Raw genomic sequence first — 15,935 nt, 5'->3', positions numbered from 1 at the left:
ATTGGGGGTGTCTGTGCAGTATATTGGTGGTGTCTGTGCAGTATTGACCTGATAGAACAGTCAGCATGCTCGATGATCAGGTGAGCGGTAGTGAGATTTAATAAAACATTTTCGTTATGATAGATCTCCCTGTCCGCCGCGCGTGCGCACTGGCCCGTAATTTTTGCCTACCCCAACTCTGCTGAGGCTCCCGGCGCATGCGCGATGGGTCATAAATCTAACCTGCACTGGCCGTGAAATTTTGGTACCCAACTCGTGCGTGCGCACTGGTCCATAATTTTTGCCTATCCTCTCTGCTTAGGCTCCCGGCACATGCGCGTGGGCCATAAATCTAACCTAGCCCCCCCCCCCCCCCCCGTCGGCGCGTTCACATTCGCTTGCCGTGAAATGTTGGTACCATAGTTAGTTCTGCGCAGGCGCTAACACACCTTCTTTTCAGCCACTGAGGTGGCGAGCTCGGCGACACACCTCCTTCTGAGCCTTCCGATGCCTCTACGTCACTACCGGAAGTGACGAGGGTACCAACTTTTTACAGGTACCAACTTTTCACGAAACACAGGCATCTCCCGTGTAGTGATTTTACTCTGCACTGCCAGGAGACAAAACCATGACATTGTGCAAGCTCTGCAGGTAGAGGGTAAGATATGGCATGAGTTGTGTTATTTTGGGTTTAGGCAGTTGCAGCTCATCAAAGACACCTGTCATCTGTCAGGCCCTTCAAAAGGTTACCAGATTTGTAGGGACAACAGCGGCATTGAGGATAGCATCTCTTGATATTTATATTCAAGCAAACACACTGATGCTATAAGGGATGGTGGAAGAAGAACAGCTTCCACATCTTGATCGCTGCCCTGTGGCTGTTGAGGACCTGCAAGGATGATGATGCATGAGGAAGTGGAAGAGGATGATAAGCTGAGACTTCATGAGGAAAATGACAATAAGTTGGTGGTGCAGGAGGACATGGATTTTTCACAGGCACAGGTAGGGGATAAGGTTGATACTCATTATGGCAGACATGATGATGATAATGACCATGACACTGGCTATGAAAACCGTTACAGTGGCGGAGAGCAAATCAACTGGATCCTCTGACACTCTGGAGAGCATGGCAAGCTGTGTGTTTGGTTGCTTATATGCTGACAAGTGTATTGTTAGCAGCAAGCATATGGATGACTATTTAATAGCCATGCTTTTAGACCCCTGCTATCAACGCAAAAAAGGGGAATCTTTTGCTGCTTGTGAGTCAAAATTGATGTAGCACCAGGATATGCTCTGTACCCAGCTTCCGCAGCTTTTTCCAGGCAGATGCCTGCCCATCTCCACTCACTGCTGAGTCGCTGCTGCTCTGCCTCTGCCAGCTCTACTATAGAAGCGCAGAAACCACAGCAGCAGCCAATACAATCTGCAGAACATGATGGAACAGCTTTTTCATCTGCTGTGCCAACCTGATGCATATCAGCAAATGGATACACAGATTGGAAAAGTGTCAGGAACAAGCCCGGTTTGCCATGGGTGTACAGTCTTATCCACCTCAAGTGTACTGTCAGAGAGGGTACTCAGCACAGCAGGTGGCATCATCTCAAACAAAATTGTCTTATACAAGAGTGAAGAACATTTGTGAAAATGAATCAGGCATGGATCCATGAGGATTTTCACACACCTCAGCCTGATGCCAATGAATAGATCTGCAATTGCCAATAGTGGGGACTGGCTAGTTATCACAAGCCCAAAGAGGTCACTGCTGCTGTTTGCCTATCATGTTCCATACTGTACTGCTGTTGCTGGCACAGCTACTGCCCCCGCTTCTACTGCTACCAATATCCCTACACAACCACACATCTCCATCATGTTCTATACTGTACTGCTGCCGCCGCTGCTGCAGCCACTGCTGCCCCTGCTGCTGCTACCTCCATTCCTACACAACCACACATCTCCTGTCTTATCCATCATGTTCTATGCTGTACTGCTGCTGCTGCAGCCAATTCTGCCCCTGCTACTGCTACCGCCTACCGCTATCCATACACAACCACACATCTCCTGTCTTATCCATCATGTTCTATGCTGTACTGCTGCTGCCCCTGCTACTGCTACCTTTATTCCTACGTGATACATTTCCTCCTTAGTGCCCAATGAAAATACAACATTAGATATGTGCACTGTATATCCTGTGGCTTCAAGTATGTACAGCCATGCTGGTTAAGGAATGTGATGATGTTATTGTGTCACGAGCAAACATGGGATTGTGTGATGTCAGTGGGGTAAAACATGATAGGGGGCAGGGGCGTAACTAGAAGTGACTGGGCCCCCCAGCAAATATTTGTAAGGGGCCCCCCCAGCGCGCTTCGCACCTCCCTCCTCCTGTGTAAACCCCACTCCTTTGGCACAGTGTAGAGGTATACTGTATATTGTGGGGCACAGTGTAGCGGTATACTGTATACTGTGGGGCACAGTGTAGAGGTATACTGTATATTGTGTGGCACAGTGTAGCAGTATACTGTATATTGTGTGGCACAGTGTAGCAGTATACTGTATATTGGGGGGCACAGTGTAGCGGTATACTGTATATTGGGTGGCACAGTGTAGCGGTATACTGTATATTGGGTGGCACAGTGTAGCGGTATACTGTATATTGTGTCGCACAGTGTAGCGGTATACTGTATATTGGGTGGCACAGTGTAGAGGTATACTGTATATTGTGTGGCACAGTGTAGAGGTATACTGTGTATTGTGTGGCACAGTGTAGCAGTATACTGTATATTGTGTGGCACAGTGTAGAGGTATACTGTATATTGTGTGACACAGTGTAGAGGTATACTGTATATTGTGTGGCACAGTGTAGAGGTATACTGTATATTGGGGGGCACAGTGTAGCGGTATACTGTATATTGGGGGGCACAGTGTAGCGGTATACTGTATATTGGGTGGCACAGTGTAGCAGTATACTGTATATTGGGTGGCACAGTGTAGCGGTAAACTGTATATTGTGTCGCACAGTGTAGCTGTATACTGTATATTGTGTGGCACAGTGTAGAGGTATACTGTATATTGTGTGGCACAGTGTAGAGGTATACTGTGTATTGTGTGGCACAGTGTAGCGGTATACTGTATATTGTGTGGCACAGTGTATGCTATATGTGTATAACATAAACATATTTCATATGAAAACTTACAGTTACTTGGCTTGGCCCTTGGGGGACTCGGCGGAGCTGATGTTGTGCTTTATCCTAATGAGAAAGATTTCATAATAAGGATTTGGAGAAGGGGCAGAGGGATAGCAGAGCAGGGAGAGGCTGGTGCTGCTACTAGGGGGCTCATACCATGGGGAGTAATAAAGCCCACCATAATGCCCCCCCAGTAGAAATAATTCTCCTTATAATGTGACAGTGCAAAAAATACCCCCTTGTAATGCCCCCATTGAGCTAATGTCCCCATAGTGCCCCCATAATGTGCCAGTATAAAATACCCCTATATAGTGCCCCCAGTAAATGCCCCCATAGTGCACCTCTCCCCCCTCCCTGCTAGTGCCCCCCATAATGTACCAGTATAAAATGCCCCATATATAGTGCCCCAGTAGATGCCCCTCAGTGTCCGGCCTCTGATAGGCTGCCGGCCTAGTGTCCCCCATAATGCCCCCCAATAATGTGCCAATAAGTGTCCCCATAGATGCCCCCCATCATGTGCCAGTATCAAGTGCCTCTCCCCCCCCCATGTGCCAGTATCATAGTGCCAAACCCACCCATGTGCCAGTATCAAGTGCCAACCCCCCCCCCCACATGCCAGTATCAAGTGCCTCTCTCCTCACCCCCCTTGTGCCAGTATCATAGTGCCAAACCCACCCATGTCCCAGTATCAATTGCCAACCCCCCCACATGCCAGTATCAAGTGCCTGTCTCTTCCCCCCCATGTCACAGTATCATAGTGCCATCTCCCCCCCCCAAAAAAAAGTGCCAGTATTAAGTGTCTCTCTCCCCCCATGTGCCAGTATCATAGTGCCTGCCAAACCCACCCATGTGCCAGTATCAAGTGCCAAACCCCCTCCCACGTGCCAGTATCAAGTGCCTCTCACCTCCCCCCATGTCCCAGTATCATAGTGCCATCTCCCCCTTTCCCCCCCAAAAAAAAGTGCCAGTATCAAGTGCCTCTCCCCCCCATGTGCCAGTATCAGGTGCCAACCCCTCCCCCCTCCCCCCATGTGCCAGTATCAAGTGCCTCCCGCTCCCCCCATGGCAGTAACAGTCGGGTATTAAAAAAAAATAAAAAAACACTTCTACTTACCTTCATGTCAGCGATGTGATGCAGCCTCTTCCTGTATGTCCATATATGGAGTCAGTGCTTGTAGTTCAGAAAAGTTTCAGCTGGGATTCGAACCCACGACCTTCTGTATCAGAGGCAGAGCACCTAACCACAAGACCATAAAAGCTGCCTTGCTGCTGACTGAAAAAATATGAGACTTCTACTGTTATAGCTGGCTAACCGTACATCTATACACATGACAGCTGCCCTAACACACCCATCACTGCTATATCTCTATATGACAGCTGTCCCAGCATACTCAGCTCTGCTATATCTCTATATATGACAGCTGCCCCAGCAAACCCAGCTCTGCTACATCTATGCATATGACAGCTGCCCAAACACACCCAGCACTGCTATATCTCTATATGACAGCTGTCCCAGCACACTCAGCTCTGCTATATCTCTATATATGACAGCTGCCCCAGCAAACCCAGCTCTGCTACATCTATACACATGACAGCTGCCCAAACACACCCAGCTCTGCTATATCTCTATATGACAGTTGTCCCAGCACACTCAGCTCTGCTATATCTCTATATATGATAGCTGCCCCAGCACACCCAGCTCTGCTACATCTATATATCTCTAAGTATTGCTATACAGTAGAAAGATATATAGAGATATAGCAGCGCTGAGTGTGCTGGGGCAGCTGTCATGTGTATAGATGTAGTAGAGCTGGGTTTGCTGGGGCAGCTGTCATATATAGAGATATAGTAGAGCTGAGTATGCTGGGAAAGCTGTCATGGTGTATAGATGTAGCAGAGCTGGGTGTGTTTGGGCAGCTGTCATGTGTATAGATGTAGTAGAGCTGGGTTTGCTGGGACAGCTGTCATATATAGAGATATAGCAGAGCTGAGTGTGCTGGGACAGCTGTCATATAGCAGTGATATAGCAGTGCTGGGTGTGTTGGGGCAGCTGTCATGTGTATAGATCATGTACACATATTTTTTCAACCAGTTGCAATGCAGCCTTTATGGCTGTGAGGGTAAATGCTTTGCCACTGATACATTATTTTTTCAACCAGTTGCAATGCAGCCTTTATGGCTGTGGTTGTGGGTTCAAATCCCAGACACATCAGGAGACAGTAAGATAAGATCACATTAGCGAGAGGGGCCCTGAACTGAGACAAGAATCGATCATATTTAACTAACTTGAAAATAACTAACTTCCTGCAACCACCACTAGGGCTGCTGGGGCGCCGGTATTTACGGCTGCCTGTGTGTAGTGTGTGTCAACAGAAGGCGGCCCGGACAGGCCCCCAGTGGCGTAGGGCCCCATAGCCACTGCTATGGTTGCTATGGCGATCCCTACGCCACTGATAGGGGGTATTGGCCATCAACAGTCCCCAAATGTAGAGCATACCAAGGGTGACACTGTGTTTACATGTCTGGTAGACCGTAACGTAACCTATAACAAAAATGGCAAGCTTACAAATATAACCTGTAAGGGTAGGTTCTGCCAACCCTTACAAGCCTAGTGATTTCAATAAGAAAGGTGTAATGTTTCCTGCCTCCCCTTGTGTGATCAGTTTATAAATGGGGCCTTTCAAACATAAATAATTATTGTAAGTTAAGAACCCCCAAATTACCAAAAACCTCAACAAACAGTATAAAAAACACACTTTATTATCATGTCAGTATAAAATATGTAAACTATATATTTCAGAATGTCTATAAATACGTTGCTACATACAGCTGCACAGTTGTCTTGATGGCTAATGTCCGGAATACTTTATAAGGCTTACGTAGGCTCTTTCACAGTTGGAAATATCTGCACTGGCTAAATCACATGTAAATAGTTACGTGACGTGGAGCGGACGCTACAATATACAAGTATTAGGCAAAACATGTTTCTAGCACCCGAGCCAGCTGTTACTTCTGAGAACTTGCTTGATTCTCTTGGCCTCAATGCTATATTCATACTGGACGTTTTCTTGGAAGAAGTAAAGAAGACCTGAAAGAAAACAAAAAAACAATATAATGAATGTGGTAGTTTTTTTATGTGCATTAGTAATAATATACACAATTGTTCCAGCTAGATCATGGGCAGAGTCTGAGTCGGGGGATGATCAGGATCAGGGGTTTTCTGGGACTAAGCCCGTTCAATGTGTTTATTGTCAATTGGAGCTCATTCTGCCCAAAAATGGGACAGTCTAATAGGGCCCTTATCTAGTTTTACAACCCTCCTACCACAAAAAAGTAGGAAACAAACACTGTAATATGCTTATAATCAATGTTCCTTAAAGGTTCTTCACCAACGGTCCTCAACCCTGATGTGACTACTAGGTCCCAATGATGCTGCATCGTCCACAGTGAACAGAAGGTGTGATTTTATGTCACTATGGGTTCATTTTTACTGAACTGATGAGAATGTTCACAGTATTAGAATTTTTTCATAATTTTTAAAGGTGTGCACCATAGAGGTTTGGGGCTTGGTTCCTTGTTAAAGAGCTTCAAATCCTATACCTTCTTTTACTTAACCATGATGGCTTCCTGCAACCACCACTAGGGCGGAGCTTATTACATAAAAACATATAGAAATGGGTTGGCCAGGATTCGAAAAACATGGCTGCTTACTTCAAAAAACAATCCCCGACCAGTCCATAGGTTGCACCTGGCATTGTAACTCAACTCCATTAGTTTCCATGGAGCTTAGCTGCAACATCAGGCAAAGCCTGTAGACAAGTTTGGGGGTGTTTCTGTAAAGAAAAAATAGAGACTTTTTTTTAACACCACACAACTCTTTTAATAGGAGCTCTATAAAGCTGTGTAAAGTGAGGTAATGGAGGAGCCAGGCAGGCAAAATTTATCTTTTAACTAATGTTGGGCTTTTGGGAAGTGCCTGACTGGCCAAGTGGTGAGACCATGCTGGACAGAAAAACTACCGTATATTGATCAATATTAATACAGATGGTTAATATTTGGATCATTGTATTTGATGATCCAAATCATCATAATCTGAGTCTCACTTCCTTCTGGGATTCGCGTCCCCACCTACCCCTTGGTTGAACTTGATGGACTTATGTCTTTTTTCAACCGTATTAACTATGTAACTATGTAAGTATTTTTGAGCAACTTTAGTTGCCGACTGTCTGTAAAATAATGACCTTCTATAAAAACTGTGGACAGTTCCTGTAATATAAATTAGATACTGTATGTCTGCCGCAGTAAATGCTGATAATTAATATAGTATCTCAGATATAGGAAATATATTAATTTATCATTCAGTTTTGGTTTTCAAAAATGTTGCTGTGATTTTTTACTAAGTTGTCTAGAAAAAAAACTAAGTTGGCAACCAAAATTGGTAGCTATATTTACCTTTGTAATAAAATGCTGCATCAATGTTTGGTCTCATTCCCGGGAAGTCTTTGGCAATAAACTTTGGAAATCCTTTATCCATGGCTTGCTTGTCTTCATCATAGCTGAAAGGGAAAATGATACCAGTTTTACATTGCGGTCAAGAGTAAGCAGTTGCTATGAAGCTTACCAAATATGAGGATCAGCTCACAACCATGTAAGTGCTTGTGGCAGCCATAATAATGAAATGATTGTATGGTGTAATTTTTATCCATAATACAGTACAAGTCATTTAATCTGCCAATAGCCCATAAATTCAGACTTTTTTCTTTCCAGCACGGAAATGAAAATAATTTGGAATATGAGCAAACCGGAAGAAGACTGAGCAGGGACACACTAGTAAGACTATATATGTTGCTATGGCTGTCCAATAATACAAAACATTTGATAATTTGGCTTCTTTCCATGACAGGCTCCTTTAAGTAAGAGCATCTCTTAGATGGTCTACATGGAATAGCTCACTGGATGCTTTTGCACTCATTAGTACCCTAACTCCCAAAAAAGCCATCAGATTTATGAGTGTCTTGAATGGGGTCACAGTGGGCCAATTTATATATGGCTCATGTTACAAATGAGTGGTTCTAACATGAGTCAAAACTGCTCCAATTTACAAAGATAGATTTGATTAACCATTTCCATCCATTTTAAGACAATTATGTCCAACACACATGCTAGCCTCCTATTGATCACTGCTGTAATTCTTACCTATAGTACTTATTATTCACAAAGAAGTATGTCTTGCCCAGAGTCTCAAAATGAACGGCGGCGTCAATCTTTTTAACATTTCTAGGAAATCCAAGTTCAGTAATGCTTCTGGGTCCTTGGGACACATCAAAGCCGTCAAGAGTCCAATATTTCTTTTCTGGAGTCAAAAAAGAACATTGCAGTCTCATAAATCACATAACTTCAAACACATTTTCAATTTTTTACCAATTTTAGTAATCTAGTAAAACATTTATGTTACCTTTAAAAACAAGAATTTCCCCAGTAATTGGATTCTCATAGGCAGAATCAATGTCACTTGGCAAAGTTGGCCACAGTTCCTGGATGAAAAGAAGGTCAGATTCACCACCTCGAGGATGTTTGCGAAATACAAACCTATCAAATAAAGATAAGGAAAATTCAGTCTCAAAAACAAAAGCCAAGGTCAAGAACCCATAACTGATTCTAGTGGAAAGATAATTGTACGCATGCAATATAATTCATTCCCAGTTCCTGACACCCTATAAAATCCTAAAGTCTTTTATGAAAAATCACTTTACAATGGTTATGACCTTGACCTATGAAACATTTGCAACTCAACAAGTAGTCTTTCAGGGACCTTTAGGCTTCTACTTTCCTTTAATACTCAACAGAGTGTTTTTGGTTCTCTTGATCCCACATAGTATTTAACACCCAAAGTTATAACATAAGGGGTTCTTATCATTTAAATATTTTCTGTCTCTGTGGTATGAAGGCTACATTATAAACAATAGAGTTAACCTATGTGCCTGGCTCCCGAACACCCATTACAAAACCCAGTTAGGGAACTTTGAATCAATAAAATGGGATCAAACTTTAGGACCTTCTCTCTGGAGGACCCAGCATGTCCATGCTTTACACAGGCAACCAATTGATTTAATTAGAATCGGTGTAATGCTTCATGAGTCCTGACAGATTACAGCTGATTGCTGGGGGGAGGGGTTCTGTAACAGGGCACCCTGTGATCAGAACCCTAAAGGCTTGCCTAAACAAGGCAACCCCTTTAAAATCAGACATGTTCTATAAAACATGTTCTTCCTACTAAATAAAATGTTTTAGCTATATTCATTTGTTCCATTTTGGCCGGTCCAATAGTTGCAGACCTGGTAGTCCTGTTTTGCAATACTATTATAGTCCAGTAAAAGAAATGACTATAGAAGAAGGATTTACCACTTACCTGTTTAAAAAGAAGAACAGTTCTCCTCGAAGAGTGGTGACAGCATTAAATACAATGTTGGGGTCACATTTCGAAGGTGTGGTAGGCCCAGTTGGCTGAATGGAATTTGAACTCATTCCTAAAAAAAATATATATATTTAATAAATAATCTATAGAACCACAACTAAAATAATGATATCTTTGGCCCAGTATAGATAAATCAATGACCTCCTCCTTACCATAGAGAGATTGTATGGCATCAATATCGTCTTGAGGGAGTCGGAAATTATCCGGGTCTGTGCTTGGGTAAGTGGGATACATTAGGGCTCCCTGGTCCGTGGAGTGATGAAGGCCAAGAGCGTGGCCAAATTCATGAGCAGCCACCAGAAATAAATTGTACTCTAGAATGAAATGATGAGAAAATGATTACTACTGACACTTACAATAGAATAGCTCAATACCCCAACTGAACCAGTTTTCCCAACATATAACATGATGGGTTGTTGCTAGTATAAGACATCAATATCTGCTTGAGAGGGTGCCTTAAAAAATGCAAAAAAGACAACTGGTCTGCAGCACTAGGTAAAGCACGGCAATGTTTTTGACTGTCCTACACATTGCCAATTTTAGCCAGTGCCACAGCCGCTTCATTCTAGGCATCATTGGGTGCAACATTGTTGACTTTTCCTAGTTCTGTCCTTCCTTACCTTTCCTCTGGTTTGAAGATGAGAGGCATGAAATGGAATAAAAAAGCGTTTGCATTACTACTCTGTTGGGCGTTAAGAATAGCTCTAACGTTTTCTTTTTCAAAGCTGGTCATCCCATGACACTCATCTTGGGATATCTCAAGCCAAAAGGAAATGTATGGAAGGACACATCTGTAGGTCATCAATATATGTGTTGTTTAAATCCCTGTAATGGATAGCAGGCTTTGAACTAAAGGGATCTTTTTGTTTGCTTGATAATGGTCCTTCCTCAGGGACCCCTGCTGAACTACAGAATGAAAGACCAGGGTGCTACTTAGGCCCTTCTACAGCGGCTTATCCACATGAGCTGCTGTGCCAATCACATAAATTGGACTAATCTGCGCTGCCACCCATGTGGATATGATGCTGTGCCCGTGTAGACAATGAACTGGACAGAGGACCAACAAAAGTTCCACAGCCCTTTTATACTGCTTAACCCCAGTGATCAAGCATAGATAGCCTACCCAAAGAATATACCTCAGCGTTTAAGACTCAGAATCTTTGTTTAACCTTCAGTAGTGAGATGTTACATGTGTCTATAAAATAAGGCCCATTACTTACGTTGGCTGTTTTTTGTAAATGTTTCAGCATCATCAAAATGAGTATCACCCCCAATAAGAGGCCCAGGCTGGAAAGCATGTGCTAAAATTCCATCAGGTCCATCAAATGGACTGTTATCACCGTGATCTATAGAATGAAGAAGACAGTCATTAGCGTTGGGGATCATAGCGCACAGTAATTGTTGGCAATCATATTATAAATATTTCTTGTTACCTCCAGAAACAAATTGGATTTCAATATCACAATCTCCTTCATAGACCCTGGTGAAAGTCAGTGGGGTCACATCACTCCAGACTTTGAACGCTCTTCTGATGGAGGACTCCACATCAGCTCTTGGAATGTCGGGTGTGAAATTCACAATTCTTGGATAGAAAAAATAATTATTTGGATAAGAATGAGTTGTAAACTTTTAGTTCTGATCAGATATATACATAAACAGCGTAACAGAACATACACTATATAAAATTATAAAATACAGTTCAAAAATATTGCTATGGGGACTTAACATCTTTGAAAAATACTGGATAATATTAAACATCTATGTGCCTTTGTAGAGACCAGCTGCAAAGAGTGCCTGCTGCTTTGAAGGACTCGATGTGTCTGTGCATTACAATATCAATTAGAATTGTGTAATGCTTTATTTCACCTGTGGTGGCGCTGCAGGGAAAGTAAACACTTCTTGCCAGTTTCCCCCACAAATTAAAGGGGTTGTCCGCTTTTTACAATTGATGATCTAGCCTCAGGATAGGTCATCAATATAAGATTGGCGGGGATCTGACTCCCGGCACTGCCAGTCACTGCATTCTCTGCTCTGTTTACCTCGTATGAGTGCTGCTTCCTCTTTAAACAGGTGATCGTCGGGGGTGCCGGGAGTCAGATCCTCGCCAATTTGATATTGATGACCTATCCTGAAGATAGGTCATCAATAGTGAAAAGCGGATCACACAACACACGGCATAAAGGAAATGCTTACTTGTAGGTGATGTCATTTTTCTGCCAGGCAGAACTTTTATCCACTGTGCTGTACTCCCCAATGTCATGGACACCACAACGAGGTTTTTCCATCATTTTTACAGTCTTTTGGTCCAGTTTTCCTGTCACTTCCAGACCAAAGAATGCTTGCATTTCTTGAAGCTTCTTAACAAATGGATTATTTTTGGTATTTCTTCCAACTGGCCTTCCAGTAGTTTTCATGTCATAGAACTTCTCCAGATATTTCTTGGGAATTAGAAAAATGTGAACCATTTAGAACATATACATCAAAAGACAGGGGTTTACTATGAGATTATATATGCATAGTGTTGCTTGTCAGTCTAAGGGCTCATTCACACGACCGTGGTTTTGGTGCCTGGTTTTGCACCTCGGGTGCGGACCCATTCACTTCAATGGGGCTGCAAAAGACTCTGTGTGCTGTCCGCATCCGTTGCTCTGTTCCGTGGCCCCACTGTCGTATCCTATTCTTGTCCGTTTTGCAGACAGAAATAGGCATTTCTATAAAGGGCCGCAAAACAGGGCACGGTCGTGTGAACAAGCCCTAAGGCTGAGTTTATATCACTGTTATTTTTCTGTTCTTCAGATCCATCCGAACAGAAAAATAAAGGAAAAAAATCAGTTATGTTCGTTATGCACATCTGGCAAATGTTTTTGCCGTTTTCGTCAGAGATCTGTTATTTTAGACAGAAAAAAAAGTCCTGGATGCAGTACTTTTATCTATATAAAAAAACGGATCTCAGACAGAAATGGGTAAAGCAGTAGCCAAATGTGCAGACTTTTCTTACAGGATACTTTTTTATTTATTTTTCTGTTCTAAAAGATCAGAAGAACGGAAAAATAACGGTGATGTGAACTCAGCCTTAGTCTAGCACTTTCTCTGTTGTGTTAAATCTGTTAACCCTTTTTAAACATGATAAAATTATAGATAGATAGTCACAGCCACTATGTGAGTAGTGTAGAGAAAGTAATAGACAATTGTACCTCTGGATAGGTTATCAGTATCTGATCGGTGGTATTCCACCACCCTGGACCCCCGCAGATCAGCTGTTTGAGAAGGCAGCGGCGCATGCACTAGTGCTCATCAAGCACAGTTCTGTACATTGTATAGTGACTGTGCTTGGTATCGCGGTTCAGCCCCATTTACTTCAATGGGGCTGAGCTGCGTCAAGGCCACGTGGCCTTGGCAAAGCTATACGCACCAGTGCCTTCTCAAACAGCTGATCTGCGGGAATCGTGGGTGTCGGACCCCCATCGATAAGATACTGATGCTCTATTCAGAGGATAGGTCATCAGTTAAAAAATCTCAGAAAAACCCTTTAAAGTGAAGAAATAAAATGGTATATAAGATAACAATAGAATATAACATGAGAATATAACATAATAAAATATAACACAATAAAGTAATAATATAATAAAATAATAACAAAATAGAATATAAAATAATTATAGTAAAATCTAACAGAATAATAACATAATAGCAGAATATTACAAAAGAATATAACATAATAAAATATAACACAATAAAGTAATAACATAATAAAATAATAACAAAATAGAATATAAAATAACTATAATAAAATATAACACAATAATAACATAAGAATATAACATAAGAGCCTAATAAAATAATAACATAAAATAATAAAATAGAATATGAAATCATTATAATAGAATATAACATAAAATAAAATAGACTTAACATAAAAAGAGAATATAACATAAGAGCCTAATAAAGTAATAACATAATAAAATAATAAAATAGAATATGAAATAATTATAATATAACATAAAATAGACTTAACATAAAAAGAGAATATAACATCATACAATATAACATGATAATAGAATATAACATAACAATAAGCCGTCTTCTGCATATTTACCTGTGCCATTTTTCCATATTTGCCTTCCAGATCTTCCTCAGATGCTGCTGGGAAGGCAGCAGACAGCGTAGCCCAAGACAGCAGTAGGACAGGGAGGCAGTACATTATTGCTGTAGCTCAGGTTGTTGTGGGATACTCACCAGGCATTGAGTCTTGTCTTTATATAGCCCCAGGACCTCTCATAAAACATGAGTCATATTAACATATGTGGATCCGTTCCAGCAATGTGACACAACAGCAGTTAAGTAATACCACACAATCCCTGTGTACAGACAGGAAACTCACTGCCCCAAGCCTTCCAGGTACTTATGTCAGGAGGACTATTAACCAAGCTGAGGTTACTAGGATCCACGTGCTTAGCTATGGCAGCAGGGGGGGGGGGGGGGGGGGGCCGTGGATTGCCAAATCACTTGGGAAAACCCTTGGATGGACATTACCCAATTAAAATAAAAAAAACTGTGGTTATCTTAATCACTGAAAAGTCATGTTAGATGGAAAAAAGGATAAATTAGTTTGGTTTCAAAGGGATGTCTCACATCAGCTGATGGCATTTATCACGTAGACAAAATGAATACAAGGCACCTACTAACGTATAGTGTAATATGCAAAGGAAAAATGAATCAAGCCAGCAAAGGAGGCAATTTGGACAATCACAATACATTAGTAAATGCAGGGGTAACTTAAAATAGCCCTGGAAAAAAACTAGAAGTGGCCCCATGTTGTAGGCAGGACTAAATTGACAGAAGCAGGACCAATACAAATAGACGGAGCCAACATTACCAAATTGCGGGACATAATACCACCCCAGTAGAGCCAAATACCACAGTGCAGCACAATATAATGCCTGAGCAACACAAAATACCCCCCCAGTATCTACCTCTTTGTGGTGGCCAGCACCAGCTGCCATGTTCTGTCCTCCTACTCCACTTTCTTCAGGATGGCAATACAGTTGAATTCAGGAGTGAGGAGGGAAGTGTTAGATCATTACTTATCTGACCGGTGGCCCCCTGGACCTCGGCCCACCAGGAAGTTTCATTGTAAGCTATTTGGCCAATCCGCCCCTGAGTAACTTTGCATTAACTTTCTACACATGATAAATGCCGTTTGGTGAAGTGAGACAACTCCTTGAAGGAAAGAATACATTTAATATATTTAAATGAAAATAACTTCTAAGGAGAAATTCAAAATTATATATTCTCATTTGTACCACAGAGGGAGGGACACACAGCTGCCATGGTAGCCCAGCCCTAGAGGAACCCATGTCATTGCTTTTGGATGGAGAATACCCACACAAGACTCCCCTCTCCAGAGGAACTGCATTTCTCTCAACCAAAGGGGTAGGGAATTGACCCAAGGGTCCTAGAAGCAGAAAGAAACACCAGACCTTTCTGTCCTCGGTAGCTCTTTTTGCAATGAGGTCTCCTTGTGTTCACCACTCAATCTAGCTACACCTTGGGTTATCCTATTACAATATTTTACAGGGCTATTCCCATCATGTAATGTTATAACATTCTGCCAGTGCTGGGTATAAAGGGGTAGAAGCCTCTTTGGGTTTATCTCTGTTCAGGAGAACTCCCAGCCAACCAATGCTGGGAACTATAACACACCATCATTGGAGTGGATGGGGCTGTGAGTATTATAGTTACCTGCAAAAATGGTAATCTGGAGCAGAAAATGAGGTAGGAGGAGGGTTACTTGGTTTTCGATAGCAGCTACCGTAATGTCCCTATGCCGGCGTGGTGCTTTCCTGCAGCACTTCCGGTGTCTAGTTGTTAAAAGACAGGTCAGGAATGCAGGAGAGAGAGCGCCGATCACAGGCGGTATGCACTCACTGGCCACAGGTTGCCCGTGACTGGTCTTATCCTCTGCATTACCACACTACTGTTTTTCTGTTTGAAGTTGCTGCTGGATTCCAGACATCAGCTTGTACCCTGACTCTGACTTGGGTTTGACACTCTTGGATTTGACATGATCTCCTGGTTTGGATCTCTGGCTACCCCTGGTTTATGCTACTGGTTCTGATTCTGGTTTGGACTCTCCTGGTATTGACCTCGGCTTGGTACGTTTATGGTTCTGTCTTCTGTGTCATTCTGTCATTAGTCATCTTTTACTTTGTATCACGACCGGTGTGCCGATTAAATACGTGACGCAAAGGAAGGGAAAAGGAAGGCCCTGTCTAAGGGAGAGGGAAAGATGGTGACCC

General features: G+C 42.5%; 1 protein-coding gene across 1 annotated transcript; it reads right to left on the bottom strand.

The window, feature by feature from the left end:
• Positions 1-5,906: 5,906 nt before the first annotated feature.
• LOC122930997 (matrix metalloproteinase-18-like) lies at positions 5,907-13,980 on the bottom strand. Its single transcript, XM_044284832.1, has 10 exons — positions 13,733-13,980; positions 11,830-12,074; positions 11,070-11,218; positions 10,857-10,982; positions 9,789-9,950; positions 9,571-9,688; positions 8,617-8,750; positions 8,358-8,514; positions 7,614-7,717; positions 5,907-6,249 (listed from the first exon to the last, which is right to left on the bottom strand). Exons 1-10 carry the CDS (start codon positions 13,835-13,837, stop codon positions 6,149-6,151), a joined length of 1,401 nt encoding a protein of 466 aa, XP_044140767.1. The 5' UTR covers positions 13,838-13,980; the 3' UTR covers positions 5,907-6,148.
• Between the last annotated feature and the right edge of the window lie 1,955 nt (positions 13,981-15,935).

Source organism: Bufo gargarizans, chromosome 3 (assembly GCF_014858855.1).
Source record: "Bufo gargarizans isolate SCDJY-AF-19 chromosome 3, ASM1485885v1, whole genome shotgun sequence".
Taxonomy (NCBI): Eukaryota; Metazoa; Chordata; class Amphibia; order Anura; family Bufonidae; genus Bufo; species Bufo gargarizans.
Note: the sequence above shows the minus strand (reverse complement) of the source record. Positions and strands in the feature narration are given on the sequence as shown.

Bases quoted from the DNA above. Each gene is read 5' to 3' on its own strand.
- LOC122930997 (XM_044284832.1), bottom strand. From the start codon at position 13,837: ATGTACTGCCTCCCTGTCCTACTGCTGTCTTGGGCTACGCTGTCTGCT. The intron at 9,951-10,856 runs GTAAGTAATGGG...ATTTCATTCTAG, and splicing joins ATTTACAAAAAACAGCCAAC to AGTACAATTTATTTCTGGTG. The intron at 9,689-9,788 runs GTAAGGAGGAGG...TATTTTTTTTAG, and splicing joins TGCCATACAATCTCTCTATG to GAATGAGTTCAAATTCCATT.